This window comes from Lampetra planeri, chromosome 10 (genome assembly GCF_965212315.1).
Source record: "Lampetra planeri chromosome 10, kcLamPlan1.2.h2, whole genome shotgun sequence".
NCBI classification, from domain to species: domain Eukaryota; kingdom Metazoa; phylum Chordata; class Hyperoartia; order Petromyzontiformes; family Petromyzontidae; genus Lampetra; species Lampetra planeri.
Window position 1 is genome coordinate 6,460,382 of NC_136116.1, and position 16,470 is coordinate 6,476,851.

Genomic DNA, 16,470 nt, shown 5'->3' on the forward strand with positions numbered 1-16,470 from the left:
CCTTTCGTGGATCGGTGGCACAGTGGTTCGTGTACCGCACTCTCAACCCGGCCACCTGAATTTGAATCCCAGCCATGGTCAACATCAGTGGCGAGTGCAACTTTAACCACTCCTCAACTCCCCCTTCATCAATTCTTGCCTATGTCCTCTGGATCATTAAATAGGAAAGTGAAATGGTTTGGACATTAACTTCAGTCAGAATATTTATTTATACTGGAGGAATCCGATGAGCTATCAAACTCTTTTTCATATACTGTATGTCACTGCAGTAGGGGTGGGTCAGAACGTTACAACCTCAGCCTGTGGTCGAGGCTAGTGATGGATTTCAGCCAAAGGAGGGAACAAGCTTTAAAGGATGTCTGCGGCGGAGATGGAGAGATTAATCAGCTCATGTGCAGATGCCACGTGGAATGTTGCATCGTGAGACGGTGAGAGATGGCCATGGCTTGCGGAGGCTAAAATGCAGCAGTGACTAGAACAGGGCTGATAATGGTAATGATTTTTATTTGATAAAATTAGAAGTTTATTCTTCTTGGTTCTTTCGGTAAAGTCACGTAGAAGGGAGATAATAAAATAATAAAAATAAAAAATAATAAAATAATACAATTCTCACGACGTTTCGGCCACAACGCAAGCAGCCGTCCTCAGGTGAAGAACAGGTCTGTCGGAAAGAAAGTTTCGGACGCTGTCTTTCCAACAGCCCTGTTCTTCACCTGAGGACGGCTGCTTGCGTTGTGGCCAAAACGTCGTGAGAATTATATTATTTTATTATGTTTTATTTTTATTATTTTATTATCTCCCTTCTACGTGACTTTACCGAAAGAACGAAGAAGAAGAATCCCTGCAGTCACGAAAGCTTTAAATCGAAAATTAGAAGTTTATTCTTCAAGAACTCCTCTACTTCACACTAAAGCAGTGCGTTTATAAACAAGAAAATTTTAACAAAAGTAAACTCGCAAAGAAGTGCAGCTGTTGACCAAGACTCATTTGTACTCAATATTTCATTATTGTTTACTTTACTAAGCAGTTTGTGCACTGTGCAAATGCTCCTTTTGTCATGTAAGAAATGTGATAGGTTCAAATTGCTACTTGAACAGACAGTCTTATGTTTATATGTGATGGTATCTCGCGTTGTTGACATTCAGAGGAATTGAAAGATAGTCCACATTGTAATCACAAAATACTTTCACCCTTATTCTACACACACAAGTCGTCTGAAAGCGATCCTCTTGGTATGACATCCGCAAAAGCCAAATCAAAGCATTCTGCCCAAGGGCACTTTCTGAAACTGCACAAGCATCCAAAGTTTGCATTAATTTGCACTCCGCTAATCAGCGGCTATTCACCATGATGATGATCATCATCTTCAGCCACGGTTATTCCACTGCTGGATGAGGGCCTCCCGAAGCCGCCACCATCTCCCGCGTTTCCACGATATAATAATCCACCTCGCACCTGCACCCGCGCCGATTTCATTGCTCCGTCACTATTATTTCCCATCGGCCATCATTCCTTCTAGCGACGCGTCCTGCTCAAGCCTGAGTTAAGTATTTTATCGACGTATATTTTCGAGTTCAAGCATTCCTATTTTCGTCTCAATATGATTCCAAGCATGCTTGGAAAGTGGCCCTTAATATATGAATGATTCAAATTGCAATCAAAGAAAAAGCATTCCACCGAAGCTGCAGTCCTGTTCAAGATTCTGCGTTACAGTTTGACTGCGCTTAAGATTCAGCTTGGTTCGCATTACGTGCACACCTGTGTGCACCTGTGTGCACCTCAGAATGACTTAGCAATTTCACGTGTTGGAAGTGGAAAGGCATTGCAGCACACATCTCTTCCTCCACCCATCCCGTCTTTTTGGAGCATACCGTGTCAGTAAAAAATGTTATCTAATCCACTTCACCGGTACGGCATGTTCCAAAATCTAGACTTCCGCTAGTGCAGCAACACACCTGAAGTAAAATGAAAATGTTGTAAATCGGAATGGCTTTTCCCATTTAATACTAAAAATTAGGGATGCGTTTTGGACAGTCATTCCAACTCTACTCCTAGCCTCAAAATATACATCTATATAACTTCTCACAATCCAAAAATAATAAAGAATGTAAATTTTTAAACGATTAAATGATGATTAATTTAAAACGAAAACTATTAATCTTTTCAGGGAACTCACCAACAGATCTGGTGCATGTTGAAATGACTGGAAAGGTGATGTGGAGGCATTGCTTTTGCACTGTGGGGACACCGTGACGCAGTCGCGGTTGGATCACGCAGCCTCCCGGGTGTTCCATGCTTGATTTCGTTAACGCGCAAATTCGATTTCTTTACTCAAAAAGTGCACATAATATGTCAATTGCGTGAACTTGAAATATAGTAAATTGAACGTTGGTAAATCGAGGCCAGAGCACCTACAACCGCCATTCGCCTCTAAGTGGCGGTGACGTCACCATGACGTTCGTGCCAGGCTATGTGCACCTTGAGACCACGTGAAGTGTCGAATGCCCGCTGGCAGGAGGTCACGGGGCAGACCCAGGTGCTACGGGTCGACTGACTGAGATGACTGGCCGATCCACCACCTGTGCCCCCTACTGTGCCAACTTGCTGTGCTTTAGCCACCCGGCGCTCCACTCGTTGTTGTGAGCGTCGCTCCTCCCCCCTCCGTTGTTGTTGGATGGCGACTGCCTCTAACTGCCCAGTAGCAGCGTCTTTCAGGAGCCTCCTCCACTGAGGCCGATCTTGACACTGCTGGTACCAGTCATTGGCAAGTCCACTCAGCTCCACATCCTCCTGTACCACATCACTCCATCTCTACTCTAGCCCGTGCCGTGCCCGTTTAGCCCCCTTGATCCGGTCGAACAAAAGCTGTTTAGGCATGCGGTGGCTGGGCATGGGGGCTACATGACCCAGCCAACGCAGCCTTGCCTGCCGGAGGAGCTCACTGATGGGACTTTGTCCAGATCTTTCAAGGATTTGTGAGCTCCTCACACAATCCAGCCTGGTTACACCCAGCATGGATCGCAGACAGGCCAGCCTAAATGTTTCTAACCGGCAAAGATGTTACATTAGGGGGGTCCACGTTTTGCAAGCATAGAGAAGGGAGGGAATGACTGTGGCCGAGAAGACCTGAAGCTTCATACAGACCAGGTAGCTTCCACGCAGCGTTATGCAACCGATGAAAAGATAATGCCGCTCGACTGATTCAGAGTGAGACCTCTGCTATTAAACCGGAGCCGGTCATGAGCACACTGCCCAGGTATGGGAAACTGTCCACAATCTAGCAGCCTCCTGCCGTTGTTATTGAGCTGATCTGGCCCATGCCTTCCAATCACTCCAGACCAGGTGCCAGCATCATGACCAACTCGGGCATTGAAGTCACACAACAATATGACTCTATCCCGAGGGGCCACCTTAGCTAGCACCTGTGACAGGAGGTCATAGAAGGCACATGACTCATCAGCCTTGCCTGCATCCCTCCACGGATGTTCGTCTTCGGTTGGGGCATAAGTAACCACGACCACCACTCCTCGTCTCTGGTTGATGGAAAAGCGAGCCCAAAGTAGCCTGGGGCTTATAGCTTCCCACACCCCACCGCCCGTCATCAAAATCAAGTCAACCTCTCTGCACGAGCGGCGTTGGTTTCAAATCATAACATCAACTGGCCTTGCACTTCATAGCAAACACGCTCATGATTGCAGCCATCACCCATTTGTAAACGCTGTCATGCTTCATATAGGTATCACCAGGGCCTGACACCTCCAGCTCCTCTCGGATGGCGGGGGTCAATAGGAGTTGTTGTGCGAGGGGGGGGGGGCTCCCTAACAGTGATGGTCACAGCTAAGGAGAGCGAACGTGGGGGGGGGGGGCACCAAAGGGACATTTGGTGGTGCAGAGCCCAGCCCAGCAGCCCTCTAGCGCTGGCAGCTTCATTCTTTGATACATTTCATGTCTATGAGAGATCCAATTCGATGGTTTGTCTGTCTCGTGACGCGATGCCGATAGCAAAATCGGGATAAACTTGGGGTAAAGTTGTGCAACATTGAAGGAAGAAACAAAAACTCGCGTTCACCTGCTCGATCGATCTGGAACTCGCTCAATCTCGCTCAGAGTGGGGCGTGCGAGCAACAGGCCGCTGCCGAGATGTCGTAACCCCGCGGTACGTTCCACCAGTGCTGCCCCCGACGGACGTAGACCGCCCACCGCGCTGCCAGATTCCGGCACCGCTTGGGTTGTGGGTCACTCGAGGGCGGCTGACCACTCGAGACTGGGGCCGGTAGATCCCTGGACAAGATTGGGATGAGGCAGAGAGAGAGATAGAGGTGTACTGCTGCCGAAGCCACGCATCCCTTTGTGTGAAGCATGTCTTAGTAGAGATTGTTAATGTGAATGATAATGATAGGACTGTTTATCTTAAAATGTTATGTTTTGTATTTGTCCCTGTGTGTTCATGATACGTTATCAAAATGTAAAGTTGTGTAGTTGTCTTACATAAAAGCAATCACGTGAGTAAGAACTATTACTGGGAGACATTTATGCAGGAGTGTATAATACAACCATACGTCCAATAATAAAGACAATTAATAAGGATAACTGGAGAAAGTAAAATTTTGATTTAAAGCTTTCGTGACTGCAGGGATTCATATTCTTGGTTCTTTCGGTAAAGTCACGTAGAAGGGAAATAATAAAGTAATATAAATATATTATTTTATTATTTCTTTTCTACGTGGCTAGAGAAATTGGGACATGCGATGAGAAATCAAGAGCCTGAATATAAATATGTTGTGACTGGGAAAATCATCGGTACAAGATGCTGGTGAAGACATCAAATTAAGTTACGTAAGCAATTTGGACAATTGGATGCAACTGGGACGAATGCAAAGTGCTTGACCGAGCTAAACGGAAGGAAGGCCATGATCGCCAACATCTTTGAGAAAGGGCACGGCTCATAGAGAGAGAGAGAGATATCCAATAATATTGGGGGAATACAAATAATACGTTAGAAATGCGTGACATTCATTAGATACCGGATTCCAATTTGCATTCGCAATTGACTCGCGTCACCTCTCAAGTCGATCCCAAAGTCCCTCGGCGATTCGCGCAATCCCTCTGCGTGCAACCATCTCAGCGTCTTGTCACAAGCGACCCGCCATATAGAAAAAAAATTCCAGCAGGAACACGAGGTCGTAACTGGAAAAGAACAATACACGAACAAACAACTGCAGAGATAATAAACGCTATCTCAGTGAGCTGCACGTGTGCATGTCGTTCCGTGTATGTCTCCGGGTGTTGGTGTGTGTGTGTGTGTTTGTTTGGGTAATGGTTACTGCGTGTATGTATGTGGGTTGTGGCTCGTGTTTGTGTGTGCGGGTTGCGGTGCTTGCGTGTGGCTTTGCCCTGAAGCTACACGACGCCCCAGGGTCATCCTAGGCTGCTTGGCGCATGGCACACCTGCCGTCCGGCATGCTGCCTGGCTTGTGCCTGCATAATTAGTCTGCGCTATCAGCCCAGAACATCTCCACGGAACTGCATGGGGCCGGGCGAAGTCTGTCTGCTCGCGTGGGCTTCACTCTGCTTTTGAAAAAGGGGATCTTTGGCGTACCGGGTCTCCCCTGTTCCATTGAGGGCGGTGTAAGAATAATTCAGCACCGGTATTCGGAGATGAGATATGGGACTGTGAGTGCCATGGGTGTCTGGACAACCACCAACATGTTTCAGATATTGCTTAGAGACCCTTGATAAGTTTTGAACCAAAATCATGCGCTATTCAGTTGTCCTACATTTCTTTTCAATATGGAGCATTGGACAGAAGTCTTTCAAAGTGCAGGAGGGTTGTGGGGAGAACATTTGTGTCCAGGGTGTTGGGTTGAGTGGGTTATGAGCAATGAGTGGGGGAGTGGGTGAATAAGTGAGTGAGTGGGCAAGTGAGTGAGTAGGCGAGGGAGTAGGTGGGTGAATCAGTGGATGAGTGAGTCGAGTGAAATTCGAACCATCCTTGTGGAGATTTTGTCTCGTCGCGTGTGTGCACGCGCACCTATATAATCGACTGATGACAGACCCGGGGTCGGGTTTGGGCCAGTCAGGGGTCAGGTCGGCCCGGGCCAAAGTGAAGTGGCCCAAGGGTGGAGGCACGCGCCGCTCACTCTTGTCTTCTGTAAAAGCCCCGAGTGGGAGAGTGGCAGGGTATTTGTGAGGAATTTCCAAACTCAGCAGCAACAGACCTCCAGCCGCTGGTGGATTTAACCTGTCGCGGCTCGTCACGGTGCAGTGAAACGCTTGTTACACTTGATCATTGCTTCGGCTAAAAATATATTCCATCGTGACAGGTTATCCGACAGCGATGGTGTTTATGTTATTGCTGTGAAAACATGTCAGTTTCCTTAATTGAAGACACTACTTAAAAGAGATTCCTATCTGGTAAACATTGCCTCGGCAGCAGGAAAACTTTACTTTTTAAACAACACTTGGATTTGCTTTGATTGAAATGTAATATACATTGGTTATTTTCATTGTATACAATATTAACCTTATAATGCAATATGGAAAAAAAACGGTTTCAAAATAATCCAAATGGCTTAGATTTATGAAATTATATTCCTTCCTTAAAATATTTAATGTCCCTACAAAGCATGCAAGTTATGTACTTACATATTACTCCAGCATGTGCTTATGCCCTTGTTGTACATTTGGCAATCAAGAATGTTCTATGTTTCACAGATACAGTCTGTATGAGTTGTACAGTAGGGAGTGATGCTTGTATGTGTAATCCAATCGAGTAATTTGCGGTTAATGTTTTTAATTTGGCAAATTTGGACCATGACGACGGTAAATAATGGCCTCCTTTTTTCAAATGATGTCGGGGGATCTCTAACGTCCACTGTGAAGCAGGCGGCGTGCGGTATTTTACGGTTAATGCACGCAGCGCAGTAATAACCAGGGCGGCCTGCCGGATCCGAACTGCGAATCTCTGCAACAAGCAGTGAACGCGCCACCGCCGGGCCACGTCATGCCCCCGTACACATTTGACGCTGTGGAAATCGCTGTCACGAAAGCATGAAGTGCCTCGACGCATGACCTCTGCGGTCACCAAAACTCACACACCTGGGACTGCGCCCCAGGGAGAGCAGAGCTATGATATCAAATCACACACGAAAAAAAAAAATCGTCCTTGAAAAATGAAAGTGTAAGGTTTCTCTTGCTGTTTTCCACTCTGCTTGGCGAGTGAGCGAGGTAGGTTAAACAGGGGTCAATTGCAATCAAGTGTGCAATGATTTCTAATTGTATAACCATGTAAAACAATTTATATTGATTGTTATTACGCCAGCGACAACTCAATCGCTTAAAAGATGAATTTCAAACGCGATTTAAAATCCAAAGACAGCCATTGTTGTAGATGCTCATGGGACCTAGCACAACAGTGTAAAATATTAAAACCTGAATTAATGGGAGTTTTTTTTTTTTAAATGTTTTGCTTTTCTTTTGGTGACATTTGCCCTGTTTCACTCAGAGGACAGAAGAGTCTGGCTGCATCGTCACCACGGTCCCCGTGAACCCACGGCTGGTGCAGCAGGTGCTGCGAGCGGCACGCGCGCGCGGCTCACAGCGTCGAGTTCGTTTGCGGCCGTTATTATGTCCGGAGAAAAGTAATCTGTTGTTGTCGTTTGTGCCTTTTGTGGGCCGAGTCACAACATCAACAAAACATTTGTCAGAATAAACGATGAAATCTGAAAATATTGCGTGCGCAGCTGGAATGTGATCCTCGGACGTGCTGATCGCAACGCGTAGAGGCAGCGGTGCATGCGATGGGAGCTGCGGGAGGGAAACCGGTGGGGTCACCGACCCACCGTGCTTTACGAGGCCTCCTGTTCTGTCACCACCTTGGCGTCGCGTTGCCTTGCGCATCGGGAGATTCGATCCGGCCTCCGCGAGTGGACGCCGTTGAATTCCGGGGTTTTTGCGAGCAGAGAGATTTGCCGTGCTTGGACATCTGTAAGCATCTAGCAGTGGTGTCACGTGGTTGGGGAGGGATTCTGGTGCAAGGAATTAAACTGGGCTCCCATCCACAGTCTATTCTGCTGTTCCCTGTTCATGGCCTGGCACCTGGGTGCCTCTGGCACATGAGCTCCGGTCAATGGCGGAGCCAGGATTTTCAGGTAGGGGGGGCAACCCCTCCAGCAATGAAAAATGATAGAGGAGTTGTTAATAAGCAAGGACTTGTCCCTTGCTTTTTATTGGACGCGTGTGCGGCGACGGCACAGCCGTCGATCGAGGGTCGAATTCGAACCGTGTGTGATCGGCATCGCGCTCGCTGAAGGTGTTTGCCTTCAGGGAAGTCGTGTGCTGTATACGCAACTGCGCACAAGTCTGTGAGTCACTTATAATTGTTTTGCCGTTACTTAATGCCAATTATGGACTCAGACTATTGTCCTATCATCTCAGAGTCCCTGGCACATAATATGGTACACAGTGGCAATAGGAGGTCGCAAAATGCCATTTTATTACTAATATACCCCAATGATCCGATCGAAATTAGGGATTTTGATCTGATCATTGGGGGGGGCACGTACTACTCCACCCCCCCCCCTCACTGGCTCTGGCAGTGGCTCCGGTTCAGTTGCCCCCCTTGCACATTCAACCGATATTCCATTGGCCTCTACGGATGATGGGATTTACCAAACCGCGTGTGAAATGTGGAAAATGTCAATTCGCATAATGTTCCGTGTTCATTCTTGAGCTTGCCTGCCTGTTTGACATGCAGCAAAGCGATTCAGTATTCGTTTTTACAATACATTCTTACTATTCTTACTGGGTATGCTATGAAGCTCTGTCTGGTGATGGTGTCACTTAATAAAACAGAGCATTGAAGGAAGGTGAGGTGAAACCACTGAAACTCTCCTTGAGTAATGGCTTGAGATCCCTTGGATGGAGTGTGGTGTCGAACAATGAGGAGTGTGGAATGGGATCAGATTGGCTGGAGGAAGCTTGAGCCAATGGACCTGCCCTTGGTCAGAAAACCTAAGAACGATTTTTACCCTACATCATTGTAAGATAATTATCATCAGCCATGAACAATCCACTGCTGGATGAAGGTCTCCACTAACTGCCACCACTTCTCACGATTCTGCGATGCAACAATCCATCCAACACCTATGATAGAATATGTTATTCATAAAATGTATGTTTGCATGTATGTTGAACTTTTGCACCGTGCGTAGCCCACCGTGCAAATCGGTGTGGAGAGGCCCTGATCCAGCAGTGGATTGACCAAGGTCTATACAGGCTTTCAGCACCCAGAACCACACAAATTATATTTAGATGAATGTTAATTTCATACTGTACCTGGACTCAGGAATGTGGAAATGTGTGCAAGTTGCGACGGAACAAGTATTTACCCCTTTTGGAACAAGTGAGGTTTTACTCTTCCAGGACGGAATTTTGTCCCTCTGAAAACACAGTTACACCATGATCTCTCCACCGAGTAAACGGACCACCAAAGAGGAACACGGGCGAATTGTAATCCCTTCTAGATTTGAGGTTTTCATGACTGCAAGGATCCATACTCTTTGGTTCTTTCGGTAAAGTAACGTAGGTGAATTTTTTTTAAATTTATTTAAAAACATTTTTTTTCACCTACGTGACTTTACCGAAAGAACAAAGAGTATGAATTGTAATCCCCTCTGTCCCACGGTCTGCTCAAACACATCGCCTCGGTTCCAAGAGTTCTTCTGTTTTGTTTTCCTATAAAACTTCACACGAACGCTAAACGGGGGCTCACGGCTGTGCGTGATGTTGAATTTAGACTCGTTTCAAAACGCCGCATTTTCACAGGACGCATTTTCACGGAATCTTGTTTTCACCATTGCCAAATTAAACGTCCATAAACTGCACTGAGTGCCCCAAAAAGGGTACCATGATTGCATCAGCTCTGCTCGATGATATCCTGTGCGCCAGACACACGCGATGCAGTCCCGGAGCTGAGGACCCCCCCTCCCCCTCCTGATGGCTCAGTCCCCCATTCAACATTGCTTGTTGTACAAGAAAACAACGTTGGTGCATCATTTAACACCAGTGGCAACTAAGTAATGGACCGCCGTTCCTCGTATGCATAGGGGGTGAGAGCTGGTGCAGAATGCATGAAGAGCTTATTGTATATCACTCGCTTTGCATATCACTCATTCCGTTTAGCGTGTAACAATTGTTTGAAATTGACTGAGTGGTTTTATCCCCCCCCCCCCACCTTTAAATAAGGTCACACTACAGGGCTTGATGTGACGCCATGCAGCTGTAGGTCTGGGTCGGAAAAACACACTTTCCCAGTAAGTGTGACGTCTCAACAAATGTTTGTTCTAGCCTGACCGTCTCGGAGGAAAGTTGTAAAGATTTGCTTGAGTGAAAAGGAGCTCAGGCAGTTACTGCTTCTGCAAATACAAACGCAGAGCTTTCAGGGAGTCCCTTTGGAACCACAGTCGGGACATTGTGCATGCAAAGCAAACACGGGGCGGGTTTATTTTCTGGTTAATGTGTTGTCACAACAGCCTCCACTTGCACCTCTGCTTGGGTTTTAAGAACAGAGCCCCCCCCTCCCCCCCTTTGCTGTTTGTGACGCAAATGTTATACGGCCCGGCAGCTCTCCCTCCTAATGTTTGGTACCGGGTTACGTGGTTTTGAATTGCCTGGTCACCCCAGAGATCAGCCCACTGACCCGTAACGAGGGGGGTTCGAACTCAACCCCTGCTCTCCGGTGCAGTACACTTCCCCAGATAGGGCGGTCGGCTCCTCTATTTCCAATGATCTCTGCCGTCCCGCAGATGAGCAAGGACCCCCCCCTACATGTGCAGACACCCCCTCCCCCTGCCCCACACAGCCCATGCTCTCCCCCTACCCTGTTATGCTGACAAATTATTCCAGGCACTGTCATTTGCATATACTGTCCCCTGTTGCTGCTGGGTCTGAGTGCTGTGCTGTACATGGCAAGTTCCAGACAGTAGTCAATCAATGATGTAGTGAAGAATTACATTGAACTAAAGGATGTGAGGAAGACTGAGGTAAGGCAGCTGGTAAAGGAAAGACAAAGATGTAGCGAATTTAAATTGGCATTATTGTGACTCTCATGCTCACGGGGAGAAGAAGAGTCCTTCTTTCGAGAATTTGTTTTTTAATATTTGATCATTACATTTATGATAACAATTTTGTTGTTGATAATTGGTTCTTTACCCTTCTATCTGGCAACAAAACTGACACCTTTTTTTACAAGGAGTCATGTTTGCATAGACCGCAATACCTGCAGTCATAATACAAACAAAAGAACATAACTCTGATAATGTGCACTGTCCTTGAAGTTGATTGGTCCACACCCGAGACAGCTTTCCTTAGAGCCTAGTCTCATATGGGTTGGACCAGATGACGCCAAAAGGCGCACAACTCAAGGACAATGCACCATCAGAGTATGAGAGCTCGGGGCAAGCAAGCAGAGCTCTCATACTCTGATGGTGCATTGTCCTTGAGTTGTGCGCCTTTTGGCGTCATCTGGTCCAACCCATATGAGACTAGGCTCTAAGGAAAGCTGTCTCGGGTGTGGACCAATCAACTTCAAGGACAGTGCACATTATCAGAGTTATGTTCTTTTGTTTGTATTATGACTGCAGGTATTGCGGTCTATGCAAACATGACTCCTTGTAAAAAAAGGTGTCAGTTTTGTTGCCAGATAGAAGGGTAAAGAACCAATTATCATATTTTAACTGGCAAATGAGGTTCCCAATTTTGTTGTTATTTTATAATCCATAAACTATTATTGTTTCATGATGATTATTTGCGATCCATACCTGCAAAACGTGCACATTAAAGCCCCGAATGTGCACTCGTGTGGCAACACTTGTGATTGGTAAAGAAAATTACTTGAACTTCCATCCACCGCGGTAGTGCTGCGGAACTCTCCAATGTGTTTTCGGGTTGTACGGCGAGTTGTATGGCACGATGTCTGACGTTCTTCTCCACGTGCTGGAGAAAAAGGCTGTGCAACTCCATCAGCAAAGCACATGGGCAGCAAGCGACTTCACATTGTCATTCATTGGGTTATGTACAAGGTGCACATTTTCCACGACGCTGGCACTAACCCTCAATTTTTCAACTCAGCAATTGAAATTCTCCACGGGTGATTTTTAATCGATTTACGGGTCGCATTTTCCGATCACGGCCCCATGTCTCTGCATGGCCCACCTCCCCCTCGCTAAACTCCGCTCCCCATCGCATGTGTGTACACCCCCCCTCCCCCCGCCTGAACGTCCAGGTGGTGCACGCGGCGGAGGAGGCCGCCGCGGCCATGGCGTCGGCTCTTCCGCCCGAGCCGTGCCTACGGCTGCTGTGGCCATTCGTGCAGACGGCCACCTACCCCGGCAACCTCGCCGCCATCAAGATGCAGACCAAGGTGGTGGAGCGGCTCCCACAGGACGTGCTGCTGTCTCTGTTGCCCGATGTTGTGCCGGGCCTCGTGCAGGTAACCATCACGATTTAAAGCTTTCGTGACTGCAGGGATTCATCTTCTTGGTTCTTTCGGTAAAGTCACGTAGAAGGGAAATAATAGAATAATAAAAATAAAACATAATAAAATAATTCTCACGACGTTTCGGCCACAACGCAAGCAGCCGTCCTCAGGTGAAGAACAGGTCTGTCGGAAAGATGGCGTCTGAATGGGACCTGTTTTTCACCTGAGGACGGCTGCTTGCGTTGTGGCCGAAACGTCGTGAGAATTATTTTATGATGTTAATTTTGTATTATTTTATTATTTCCCTTCTACGTGACTTTACCGAAAGAACCAAGAAGAGGGTAACCATCACGTTGGGGATTCGTGTGTCAAGGGTGCTTGCGTAGACACTCTCCAAGCGAACTCAACCAGTCCAGTGCCCTGGCCGCAGTCGAACCTCGGAGACCGCCAGTGGCAGCTGGCAATGTGTAGCGCGATGCGTACTCGGCACAGGCCTGTAAGTGGGCATTAGTAGTAGTAGTAGTGATGTTGCTACGTGGAGTTATTTTCCCACTTAAGTGATATCCAAGTCATTTATTGTATTTGTCAAATGTTGACCATAATGCCGTTACACATGGCCTACTTTTTTTCCCTGAAGAATTAATCTTCAATCTGAAATAAACGTTTGGATTTATGAGAAAAAGGGTGAATCAAACGTAACCTCAAATTCAAGTCTTCGTTAACATAACAAGCTAAATACTGTTAAGAAGTCAAATTAATCTGACATCTATCTTGTCTTCGTCTCCCTTTTTTCTAATCTCAAGCCATCTTTATTTTTTTCATCTACATTTTACTTATCGGCCTATCGATATCTTTTGTCATCTCACGAGAAAATGTGCAAATTGAAAGGGAGAGTCCCCCAATTTTTGCTCAGGTTCCCCAGTGGGCGAGCGCCACCGCTGGCCGCTCATCCTGCTGCTGGCACGGAGCCACCCGTTGTTTAGAGGACGCGGCGTGTACTGTTATGGTCACCCCTCTCTCACCACACGCAGCTCACAACATTTGAATATAAGTTACACGGCACCACCGCCACCATCGTCGCAGTGTACAAAGCGGCGTAGGATTTCCACAGTCGTAAAATTCTGCAGCTTTGGGAGGTGAGTGCTATTGGGCGTATAATCTATGCTTTATGTAGCCACAAGCAGGGTCTGTTTATGGGATGGCAAGCTGGCCTGTTGAGAGACAAGTGGGTCGATGATGCAGGCTTAGCCCGGGGCTGGCTGCTGTACCACAACTTTGAAACCTACCTTCTATCTTGTTCGTGTCTGGGTCTCGCTTATAAAATGTTTTGGATATCAGCATTAGCTTTCACGTATTACTAAATGAAGAATTGGTTATTTTACGTTATTAAATCATTCATTTAGAATAACACATTAATCTAAAGATTGGCTCTCGTATGATTTTTTAAAATAAATAAATATGATGGATTGACAGTTTTTTGTGAATAGAACAATCTACCTTTATACCCATTTAATTCATATTTATACACCAAAAATTTACCAATATTACATGCTGGTTAAGCTGGCAGATTTATTCGCATATGGTTAGGCCTTCATCCAACAGCGGATTGATCATGGGTGATGATGATTTAGAAAACTGCAGCACTGTTCTGAGTAAGGTTTCATCATTAGTGGCAACACACAAAGTGGAAAGGACTTTAATGAACCCTAACCTGGCATGTATGCCTCAATTCAGGATAGGTTGCCGATTCTAAAACACTCGTGGGAAATATTAATAATTGGTAGAATATCGTAGCACCCAGAGAAAATCGAACACATGCATAGACGGAAATAACAGTCACACAGATTGGTCAGCAGCCCAGTTGTATGACCCCATCTACAATGTCGGACAACCTTCATAAATGACAATTTTAATCCACAGAGCTAAACTCGAGAAACAGGGCCTGTAATAATTACACTTGTCAACAAAAAAAAAAAAATTTTGGCCTGGACTTTTGCAGCTGTTTTAGATTAATTTGCTCTATCACATAATTTTTATGCTATCGGCATACCCCATTTTCATTGATTTTACCCGAAATTAACTCTGTCACTTATGATTGCAAGTTGTTTCGAGTCAGTGACTGCTTTAGTGTTAAAATATGGTGCTGTATTTTTAGGATAGTGTGTTTATAATATAATTTTATGTAGATATCCACATTTGTTTAATATTTTTCTTCTGCAGTTTTTATTGAAAATGCAATATTTGATATCTCAAAAACCTGATGTGATAGACAAAAACTGATGCCAGATTTGGAATCAGCACCCCAAAATTACATTAACCCCGTTGGAATACCTTATTGCAGAAAAAGTGTGTTGACCAGTGTTATTCTTCATCAACAGCTTGTCACGTTCCAGGCTCGCATTCAATAATGGTTACAACATGACGAATGTAGGCATCACGTGAACAGCACCAAAACATTACATGCTGAACTCACATTCGCTCTCCCACGTGCGCGATTCGGTGCACTCTTCGCGATTTTAACTGGGGAATTGATGTAAGGTAAGGCGCATCATGCGAGCGGTTTGCGGTCGACGTTTGCACGTGGGTGCACGTGCGCGCGCGCAGGGCTACGACAACGCCGAGACGAGCGTGCGCAAGGCGAGCGTGTTCTGCCTCGTGGCGATCTACACGGTGATCGGGGACGAGCTCACCCCACACCTGGCGCTGCTGTCCAGCAGCAAGGTGAGGCGCGGAGTGTCCTGGGGCAGGGTCCCCCATTGGGTGGCGCGGCCTCACCAGGCGGGGATATGTTGTATAGGACCCAGAGGGATGATGCATTGGTCTGACCGTGGCCAGGATTTGAACTACAAAGAAACTAAATTTCGATTTAAAGCTTTCGTGACTGCAGGGATTCATCTTCTTGGTTCTTTCGGTAAAGTCACGTAGAAGGGAAAAAAAAAATAAAAAAAAATAAAACATAATAAAATACAATTCTCACAACGTTTCGGCCACAACGTAAGCAGCCGTCCTTAGGTGAAGAACAGGTCAGACGCTGTCTTTCCGACAGACCTGTTCTTCACCTGAGGACGGCTGCTTGCGTTGTGGCCGAAACGTCGTGAGAATTATTTTATTATGTTTTATTTTTATTATTTTATTATTTCCCTTCTACGTGACTTTACCGAAAGAACCAAGAAGATAAAAAGAAACTACTTAACTATTTTTTATTTTACCAGGTAAGGCCCACTCAGCTATATAGCTCTTTTTCAGAAGTGACCTGGCTACAAATAATAGCTCAATGAAGTGGCTTATCACGTGGAAATGTATAGCAGCCAAATACTCGAAACGTGTTTCTAAATGTGGAGAGAAAAACTGGACGACTCGGATAAAAATCCATGCGACAACAGGCATAACATGCAAACTCGAAATATAGAGGCATCAGGGTCAGGATAGAACCCACGACCGCCTGTATACCAGGCGAGGTAGTTAACAGCTCGCCACCGTGGCGCGTCAACGCGTGAACCTTCCGCTTGGGAGCCCGCTGGCCTCTTAACTGAGGTAACCCTCAGCCTTATTTAAAATATAAATGGGTAAAGTGAAATGCATGTTCCTGAGTGAGCATGTAAATAAATGTTCGTTTATTTTCCAAATATCATCTGTTTTGTGCCTCTGAGGCATGAACAAAGCCTAGATCCATTATCTGTTTATAAAGCCACAGGCTGTTCTCTTCCTGTGCTAATTTGCAATGCTACTGCACCAGGTGTGTCTGCTGGTGTTGTTGGGAAATGTGTTACAAATTAACTGCAACAATCATTGCTCCTCTCTTATCACACACCCTAATTGTAGTTTAAATTAAGCACCATTGCTTACGTCTAAAATTCAGCAAATTACTGGCCTGCAAATATTTATTCTGGGTTGTTTGTTTGTAATATTTGCAAAGCCACCTTTTGGTGTTCATATAAAAAAAAAGAGAATCCTTGCCCCCCTTCTTAAGAAAGAAAGCAACTTGTTGCACT

At 46.0% G+C, this 16,470-nt stretch overlaps 1 protein-coding gene across 5 annotated transcripts in view; it reads left to right on the forward strand.

The window, feature by feature from the left end:
- LOC144720924 (CLIP-associating protein 2-like) overlaps positions 1-16,470 on the forward strand; it is a 77,309-nt gene that overhangs the window by 53,471 nt on the left and 7,368 nt on the right. For all 5 annotated transcript variants that reach the window (XM_078598094.1, XM_078598095.1, XM_078598093.1 and 2 more), the window contains 2 exons: positions 12,284-12,490; positions 15,083-15,199. In XM_078598094.1, coding sequence (XP_078454220.1) covers positions 12,284-12,490; positions 15,083-15,199 — 324 coding nt within the window. The remainder of the gene's footprint in view (positions 1-12,283; positions 12,491-15,082; positions 15,200-16,470) is intronic.